Here is a 10,000-nt window from a genome sequence, read left to right on the forward strand (position 1 = left end):
CTGCCCTGACACCTGCGTGGTGACCGTGGCAGCTGTGACAGCATGTGCACAGGCCAGATGTCAATCACTCGAACCCTGAGTGCAATCTGACGTGGGGTGACGTTGCTCTTGCAGGTCACTGTTAGGGTACTGTGAGCGTATCAGCAGGTAATAAAAGATACCATTGCCCTTATAGATCGTTATTATGTGTATGTACACATCATACGTTATGATGTAGGTGTGTTGCTCTTAGGGATAATTGTGAGTGCTAAAACGATAATTGAAGTTCCAAACAAAGATTCCAGAGGAGAATTTTCAGACAACCCCTACCCCTACATAATCAACCAAACCTGGACAAATGGGTCCTGTCCACAGCTGTAAAAATCACGCTCACCACTTCCTTTCCTCATCAGTTGTTCATGGTATACTACCTCTATGCCATGTCCTGCTTTCTTTTCCCTGTTTATGATGCCCACGCAAAGGGTCAATAACCTCAACCCACTGCCAGATGTGATCGCTTTGTTGGTCTCCAAGCCAAATAAAGAACCTCTATAGCCACATCAAACGCAACCTTCATCATGCTTTGATGGTATGGAAATTCGTATCGACGGACTCGATCCATGCTTATATTGCGGCTCTGTTTTTCAGCCCGGTGTTTGGTCTCCTTGTTACTGGCTGTTCTGTTCTTCTGTTCTGTCTGTGGCTATTGTTCTGCCCGCGACAATAATGCATTTTGTGATGGCCCGTTGAGTCACTGTGCTGGAATACGTAACCGCGGATGAATAGAAATGAACAGAAATGTGTGGTTTGTGCTCTTTTCAGTGGGGCAGGAGATGGAGGACCTTGACGAGCCGACGCAGCCCAACAGCTCGGGGGTGTCCATCCTGGTGCTGTCCCCCACCCCGCAGAGCACCATCGTCCTGTCCCCGACCGCGCAGCTGACCGCCGAGAGCCTGGAGGCCCTCACCCCCTCCGCCCAGGGCGTCGACCCCCTGGGCCACACCCTGCACAGCACCGAGTCCCTGCCTCTGCCCGATGAGAACTTAGCTGCCATCTCCCCCTCCTTACAGAGCGCGGCCATACTGTCCCGAAACGCTGCTCCAGGCACGGGGAGTGTGTGAGAGCGGTTTGCACTACGCACTGATGTTGTCTAGACTGCACGCTGACGCTGGTACTGCATAGAGTATGCATTGATACTTGCTCTCGGATGCTGCCACATAGCCAGTAACACACTGATAACGATGTACTGACACTCTGGACACACTACACAGTGATAATGACACACTGACACTATCCACACACTACAAAGTGATAATGACATGCTGACCCTGTCACACTGTGACACTGTCCACACACTACACACTGATAATGACACTCACATCTGTAGACAGACTCGGAGCATCAGGCATTATTCCCTGTAACGCAGCTTTTAATTGCTCTCCATTTCTCTCCGGCTGGGCTTCCCAATGCCGCAGCAGTTCCTGGTTTTCATGGCCAGCATGTGCAGGATTATGTATAAACTTGCAAATGCTCTGTGTATAAAATGTTAAACTTTACCTTCCATTTTCAATGAGAGAACAGCATGTGTTAGTTGCCCCCGGGACTTAATTTCCCGAAACCACAGGATTCCCAGATTCATGGGCTGCGATAGAAGGAACACACATAAGCCTTCACGAGCCTTTCCAGCGCAAATGAACCACACTGGAAAAGTACAGCAAAGCACTGCGGGGTTCCCCTTACCAGAGCAAATTGTCTGGGGTGTTTTGTGCCGCACCTTTGCATGGCCAGCTCTACCAATTTTGGTGTCACACACACCACACACACATACACATACACATACACTCTTACTCTCGGGGGGGGGGGCTTAACCCAACTATCTCACCCAAAAAAATAAAAAAAATAAATCTTTCCGTGTAATGAGCGGTGTCCGTTCGGCAGATAGAGGAGCCTCTTCTCCAGTGGAAGGGGAGTGAAACCCGCTCGTTTATCTGCCTGCAGCCGTGTCCTGTTTGTCAGGAAACCGAGCGACCCGGGGTTTGACCCCGGAAAGAAAAAAAAGAACGAGACCCGCGCTGGCTAGAGAACGATCCCTGGAACTGTCATCCACACGCCCAGCAGGAACAAAAACCTGAAGGCCAGCAGGCCCCTTCCCTCGGCTGCTGCCGTTCAGTCTGCAGCCTGAAAGGGAACTCTGCTGGAAAGCTGAAAAAAAGGCCCTGAATCTACAGGCATCAAACATATATGTCCAGAGACTAAGGTCCGGCCACATCATTGTGTTCTGTTGTGCTGGAAGTTGCTCTGGATGAGAGTGTCTGCTAAATGAACGTAGTGTCAGCTTGGTCAGTGACCACAGTACTTGTTTGTTCTCTTGTATCATGCTATTCTGCATTGTGTCATGTCATTCTACTCTCTTCATTCAATTGAAAAAAAATAAAGTTTGGAGTTATGACAAAATTAGTACTGTGTCATATTTGTCATTGATATATGTAGCTCTCACAGCAATGTACATGATTAGCCTTACCCCACAGGTTGGTTCGAGCCGGGGCGCCCACCTCTGGTTGGGGTCAGGATGAGGAATAGACAATAGGGACCTGGATTGGTTGTTGGGAATAGGGGATACCCAGAGTGACACAGGATGACTGCAGGTAGTCCCGCCTCCTGCTCACCAATTCACCAGGACACTGGACTTCATAAGAGTGTGGACAGGGCAGATCTGTGATTGACAGCAGAATGAGCCAATCCTTTTGCAGCACGGTCCAGCCCATTCATATGAGACCTGTATGAGTGTTACAGCAGGATGCGCTGACAGCTGGCATTGCCATTCTGCGAGGCAATAGAACAGATCATTTCATTCAGATGAAAACTGATAGGAGGCTGGGGAAATGGCGATCACTGCAGGGAAATTGGATCACATTGGAGTCAGAGTCCACCACAGAGATATTGATTTACTGGAAATTGTGTTTAGGCATCAGAACAGCCCTACTGTGAACCCAAATGTACCAGCGCGCACACACACACGCACACACACACACACACACATAGCTGCAGAGAGAAAGCTGGGGGGCAAAGACAATGGTGTGACAATCTTATTCTATACCTGGGATAGAATCTCCAACCCAGAGGGGAAAATTTATGTTGTCTTCCAGTGTTCCTGCTCACTGAAATGCCAAAATTTCCATACTGCAGTACAATACAAAAAAGTCATTTTCTTTAGACAACCTTTTCTGTGTCTTTTCTATCCATGAATAGCAGCAAATTCAAAACTCTAGATGGAGATCCATCGAGGGTAAATAAAACAGGCCAAAAGACTACGGGAAGCACATCATATCAACATTAAAATAGTTGCAATAATTAGTCATTCCCAGTAAAAGATATTCTGTTCAAATGGGATTTTAGCCATTAATTTTGAAATGTAACTAGTCATGTACAAGTACAAGTATGTTTTTAAAGAATACCTTATTAGTGTTACAACAAGCTACCACTTGGATAAATAAATAAAATAACAACCAAGAAAACTGCTGTAAAAGAATGGCCAGCTGAATCTGATTGTGTGCTGTGCTTGAGGGTATGGGGAAAAAAAGTGGCAAGAGGCAGACCTCCTGATTCAAAGTAGCAAAGGTGAACCTACCGGCTCTGGGGATCGCCTCACCTGTTTAGCTCAGTTTTCTGGGTTCCAGCCGCCACTGGAGCCACGGTGGTATAGTTACAATTTTTTGCTTGTTTACATTTAAAAATGATGGCACGGTGGCATTAGTCCAAATGGACGAGGACGAACAGGTGTCTCCAAAATGCCGCCTTGTGTGTTCCTGTGACAAAAACGGCACACACGTACAACCAAGCACTTCGGTTGTAGTAGGATCCTAGAAAACCCTAGAAAAGCACTGGCTGGTCAGATCAGAGCGTTGTAAATATATCTTCTATAGAATTTATGAGGGCTATAAATTCTATCTTTGGCAGGCAGCCAGGCAGACCTCCCTGTGCTATATATACAAAACATGGGACAAGTCAAAACTGTAAACTACAAAGATGACATTTTATTGAACATTTGTTTGAATTTGTTACAGAAACAGATTTTTTTTCTATTAGGGAAAACAAGCTTTATACATAGGCATGCTGCGTCACCGTATAGTCACAGTTGTGAACCAATACCACCCCCCATCAGCTGCCCCACATGGGACAGTCCTGAGGCAAGACAAGTGAGGAATGGGAGGACAAGGACAAGTCAAACCTGGGAAGGAGGGGTGTTCCCTTGGGTGGGCCAGACAACAAAATGAAACAAAAAAACTTGACAAATTTTGTGCAAAATTAGCAAATCTTACCTCTGCGTTTTTTTTTTTTTTTGAAACATGGTGGTAACAACCATGCAAATGCTTCTGATTTTGACTTAAAACCATTGACATTTTAGTCCATTGATATCAATATCAGGGCCAGGTCTGGATCCTCTGTGGCCCAGGCTGACTTCAGAACCTCCGCATTAGGCACAGGTCCCAAGCCCTTGTTAATGCAACAAAAACATCTTACATTACAGATGCACACTGAGAATCCTCATTTGTCAGACCACCGCATAAAAATACGCATTTGAGACCGTACAAACAATTAGTATTTGACTGAGAATTACAATGGGGGGAGGGGGGGGTGCTGTGTCATTAAAGTGATTTCCATGTGTTTATTCTACTCATTAAGACACAGGATTAACTCAAGTTAATTCTGACACGCATGCATGTTCAGGGGGTTGACAGGTGCCCCTTCCTCTCTGGATCAAGTACAGGCACAGGATACACGAGCACCATACGAGCAGACGTGCTGACACGGGGGGGCAAGATGGTTTTTTTTTTTTTTACATGTTGTTTTCGCTGATGGCTATTACTGACGAGAGAGGATGGTGTAAGGGCTGCCTGCTAGAGAGCTGACAGAGGGCATGAAGTCTGTCCTGAAATAGGGCACAGTGTCGGTGAAGGTCTGTACAGCCACTCAGGGGATACCATGCAGTGCGCTGGTGTTGGTCATATGCCCTCTCCTGGGAGATACCATGCAGTGCACTGGCGTAGGTCATATTCCCTCTCCTGGGAGATACCATGCAGTGCGCTGGTGTTGGTCATATGCCCTCTCCTGGGAGATACCATGCAGTGCGCTGGTGTTGGTCATATGCCCTCTCCTGGGAGATACCATGCAGTGTGCTGGTGTTGGTCATATGCCCTCTCCTGGGAGATACCATGCAGTGCGCTGGTGTTGGTCATATGCCCTCTCCTGGGAGATACCATGCAGTGCGCTGGTGTTGGTCATATGCCCTCTCCCGGGAGATACCATGCAGTGCGCTGGTGTTGGTCATATGCCCTCTCCCGGGAGATACCATGCAGTGCGCTGGTGTTGGTCATATGCCCTCTCCCGGGAGATACCATGCAGTGCGCTGGTGTTGGTCATATGCCCTCTCCCGGGAGATACCATGCAGTGCGCTGGTGTTGGTCATATGCCCTCTCCCGGGAGATACCATGCAGTGTGCTGGTGTTGGTCATATGCCCTCTCCCGGGAGATACCACGCAGTGCGCTGGTGTTGGTCATATGCCCTCTCCTGGGAGATAATATGCACAGTGGCCTGGCGTAGATCTTATGGATAGGCTTTGAGGGTTTTTGCTTTTATACTTGAAATACACTTTACCCCTAAATATGCCAACCATAATGCAATAAATCCCCACAGATCTACTCTTGGAGGGGCAAGATCCTCTTATGAGATATAGTATTGCCGTGATCAAAGATTCAGTTGCTTCTTCTCGTTACAAAAAAAATGGACGAAACCCCAGCTAGATGTTCACACAGCATGTCCTTTTAAGGACATAAAACATGTCATGTTGAGTGCCCTCAAAAGTTGCATGCAAGTGCAAAATAAATGTTTTCAGAAATATGCCAACTTTCATTGCTTCTGTTGCTCCCACCTGCCCATTTCGGCAAATTGTGCGAGAGTCAAAGGTATCAAATTTCTGTAAAAACGTGGCAGACAACACGCCAGTAAAAATGAAAAAAAAAAACCCTCCCTAAAAATAACTGCTCTAAGACTAATTACAATATTTTTTTCATCTTTCATTTAGAGGAATATTTTTTTCTTTGAAATCAAAATACGCGCTCGTTGCCTGCAAGAATTGTAAAACAGACGTTCATTCCAAAGTTTGCCGTAGCAATTGCTTGCTTTAGATGTCAGTAACAGACTGCCCACTGTCACTCACCCCCCCCATTGCCAGTGGTTAAACCGTGCTTGTAATCCCTAGGGGCTAGTGTGCTATTCTGGCTCCTCTGTCTTAAACACCCTGGGGTCACAGGCACCCTGTTACATCGGCCCAGAGACAGTCGGACGCATAAAGTGCAAACCACAACAATCCCAATAATCGATACGTGACAAATTCCTCATTTAAGAACGTGTCAATGAGTCCATCACAGCAGAATACATACCACTGATAAGAGAGTTACTGCACATAGCCAAGTCCAAAGTACAAAAAAGTAGGGAAAAACCTTCACTTTTATCTTTCTCAAATATATACCTGTATTTTCACAGTTCCCATAAATTGAAATAAAAATGTCTAGAATTATTTTTTTTTATCAAACTGTTTACAGACTTTTAAATATTTTTTTAAAAGAGACAAAGTCCAAAAACAAACAAACAGAAAAAAACAAGAGCAACCAAACATTTTATAAACAGAGCAATCCAGTCACACATCATAAGAACGGAACAGTGAGAGACATTACAGTAGTTCATATTAGCAAGGGTAGTGTCTACGTTCGTGGACTACATCATTTTTCATCTAATGTAAAAAAAGAAGAGATAATTTTCACAACCACTACTGTGTACAGTTGAACTGAAACAAGGGTCCTCTACTGGCTAATGAGGGTGTATTAGGAGAGTCATGGCACAGCAAGAATAGAGAGCATCGTCTTGTGATAATGAGGACGGTACAGACTGCCTCCCCTCGCACAGATAAAAGACTGTCAAGAGAAAGTCACAGCAGGCTACTGTCTCTCTCACAGAAAATGGGTCTACAGCACAGTACCGCCCCTCTCCGCACCAATCTCTCACAGTACCACCTCTCACAGACACTTAGCTCACAGCTGGGTAAAGCTCAGGGCACTTGGGGGCTAAAAACGTAGCTTTGAAATGCCAGCTGTCCTTATCCTGTGTCTGACTGTTTTGTGTGACTAACAAGAGCGCAAAATTTAAACAAGGTCACCCCTCAGCTGCTGATTTCCTTTTCATTTGATTGCATCTGATGTGAAAGCATTTCCTGTGCACTTCACATTAGAGCCTTTTAATTACAGCAAAGAGACTGGGTTATTGTAAATTATTATGATTACAAAAAAGAGACTGGGGACCAGTCTTAACCTTAACCTTGATCAAATTTAAATGCACACACTTGTTATTCACGCAGAACTGTCAAAAGCAGGTTTAGGACAGTTTGTTGTTTAAAGGTATGTTCTTAGCAATCCTGAGCATCCACTGATTCAGGATCTCCCCACAAATCCATACAGGGTCATTCACAGTATATGCCATCTCTCACAGCACTCTCTCCCTCTCTCACAGACAATGCAGTGACTGAGGACAAGCACTGCCCTCCGGCTGTCCTCTCCCTATGCTGATAAACCACTGCTCAACTAAAGTCACCGTTCTACTTTGCTGGCATTTCTGCCATCTAGTGGTAACAGAAGGTACTGTCATTCCAGGAGGGAGCCATGAGGCAGTGAGTAACACCTACAGCTCCCAGGGCTGCTTTCTCCAGTTGTATCAAAAGAAAAAAAAAAAGAAAATACACAATTGAAGCACGCCCCACAGCATTTTAATATGAGTATGGACAATCACACAATATGAGGAACAGCAGCGGCTGGTCAGCTACAAACAGGGGGAGAAAGAGAACCCCCCCTTTATTTAATATGGATATTATAATCTGGTCACGGCACGTTTGAGAAGAACGCCTATTTAAAGAACAATTAGCGGCTCATTCTTCCTTCACTTCATTCCGCCAAATGTGACAGCGCTGCCTCTCTGCTGTCCATGTGAAATCATCTCCACCGCACAGTCGTGAAGGTGTCACAACGTCCGCTGTAATTAAAATTACGTAACGTCTTTGTGGTAGTTAAAACCTTTTAACGTGACGTCAGCGAAGCGTACAGCTACAACGTTAGACACCGCCGGGTAGGAAAAGGATGGAGCTGCTAATTGGCGATCCGTACTAAACCTGGCATGCCTTTGTCAGTCCTGAAAGCCAGGCTGGGGACCCTTATAAAGGTGTGCTCTCTGCCTCCGCCTTTTTTTTGCTGACGGGCCGCCACTGCCAGAGACGTGGGGCAGGCAGACGTCTGACCCAGATTCACATTCCGCTGACGCCTCCTCGCTTTGCGTGCAATGCCGGCCCCTTCCCCCGTCTCCGTTTCTGATCGGACGTTGTATTTTTCGTGATCTGACCCTGAAGAGGAGCGGTCGACTGGGATCAGGTGTTTTTGCGCTTCTGTGCCGCTCAGCGACGGTCGTCGGCCGGGGGGAAAAACCCTGTGCCCGTTCTTCTTTCTGACTGTTTCAATTGACCACTAAGTAAAAGTTCCCAGAGGATTGCTGTGGTCTAATGTATCTAGCACATAAAGGTGCCAGGTGCATTGGACATACCAGGGGAGGGTGCAGGCAAAAACAAATTTGACAGAATCTTTAGAATTAAAGACTAAGAACTAAGAACACAGTACACTTAGTACACTTAGTTCACCTGCTGCTTCCTCAAACTTTTTTCTTCAAACAGAGTATTACATGCTGGAATTACTACCCTTTAAACCCCCAATTTTCACCTGATGAAATCAGTTTCAGATCTCTGGTCACACTCACTAATTTGTTGTTGAACCCAGCTTGACCTGGTCTCTTCACGGTCAGACCACACAAAGCACAGCCTAGATTCACAGACAGCTCTTCCTAATGGCGGCCGCGCAACACGAAAGGAGGCAGCAAACAGGCGTTTCCATTAAAACCGGGGTTCCAGGGCTCAGTGGTGGTCTGGACACTCCAGCCCAGGGTCTGCTGTGGACAGGGATGCAGTTCAGGGGTGGTGAGCTTCAGGTGAGTTTCAGCTGTGTTTACCTGCATTCTCTTCCCCCGGGAGGGCAAAAATCCTCCTGCAGTGAGTCAAGGGCTGATGTATCTTTGCCAACAGTTAAAATAGGAAACAGCCAAATTCAGGCCCACTTGCACAGTGGGCATTTTACCCTGGAATTGAAATGGCTGCTGTGGATGATAATCCCTCTCCCTCTCTCCTTCTCTCCCTCTCCCCCTCTCTCTGTTTCTCTTCCTCTCTTTGAAGTGCTGCTTGTCCCTCATCAGTTTCCAGACATTTTTCCAAAGGAAAAAGGAGACAAAGGAGATAATAACAAAAAGATGACAGTTTTCCTGCAGAGAATCAATTCATTTCTGATGCAACCTAACCTTCGCCCCATCCTCCTCCTCACCCCTGATACCACCCCTATACCGCCCCTCCTCCCCCACCCCCACCCCACCCCCCCAGAGTCCTGTGACCCAGCCCTGCTTGAGCCTCATGCCATAGTGTGACTGTCCTCCCAGCTTCTGTCTCTACGTACACAGCACTGCAGGGGTCCCTGTTGATACCCAAAATAAGCTACCCCCCATGGTTTACCCCCTCTGTCTCAGGACCCTTCATCACCCCCCCCCCCCCCCCCCCTTCCTGGAGACAGGCACCTCTCCTCCTCTTCTCACCTCTCCCTCACCACAGCTGCCTCCCCGTGTAGGTGGGGGGTGCGGAGGGGACCTGCGGGAACACGGACAGACAGACAGACAGACAGACAGACAAATAGACAGACAGTTAATCCTCACAGCCATTTCCTCATGGTTTAAACTCTACTTTCCCCACAAACGAGAGTGCAGAAATACCCTGGTTAGTCAGACCAAACGCTTACTGTGCATCAGTGTGCAAAATGCAGGCACATAAGGAAGTGTTCACTTCACGTGCAGTCGTTAATTGGCTCGCTCCCCTCCCTGCCTGCAGAC

At 46.9% G+C, this 10,000-nt stretch overlaps 2 protein-coding genes across 2 annotated transcripts in view; one reads left to right on the forward strand and one right to left on the reverse strand.

The window, feature by feature from the left end:
* The window catches only part of iqck (IQ motif containing K), a 13,081-nt gene extending 11,981 nt beyond the window's left edge, over positions 1–1,100 (forward strand). The window contains exon 9 of the mRNA XM_036552788.1: positions 802–1,100. Coding sequence (XP_036408681.1) covers positions 802–1,100 — 299 coding nt within the window. The remainder of the gene's footprint in view (positions 1–801) is intronic.
* An 8,580-nt stretch (positions 1,101–9,680) lies between these two features.
* gprc5ba (G protein-coupled receptor, class C, group 5, member Ba) overlaps positions 9,681–10,000 on the reverse strand; it is a 15,376-nt gene continuing 15,056 nt past the window's right edge. Inside the window, exon 4 of the mRNA XM_036553043.1 lies at positions 9,681–9,761. Within this exon, the coding sequence (XP_036408936.1) occupies positions 9,717–9,761 (45 nt within the window). The 3' untranslated portion in view covers positions 9,681–9,716. The remainder of the gene's footprint in view (positions 9,762–10,000) is intronic.

This window comes from Megalops cyprinoides, chromosome 19, assembly GCF_013368585.1.
Source record: "Megalops cyprinoides isolate fMegCyp1 chromosome 19, fMegCyp1.pri, whole genome shotgun sequence".
NCBI classification, from domain to species: domain Eukaryota; kingdom Metazoa; phylum Chordata; class Actinopteri; order Elopiformes; family Megalopidae; genus Megalops; species Megalops cyprinoides.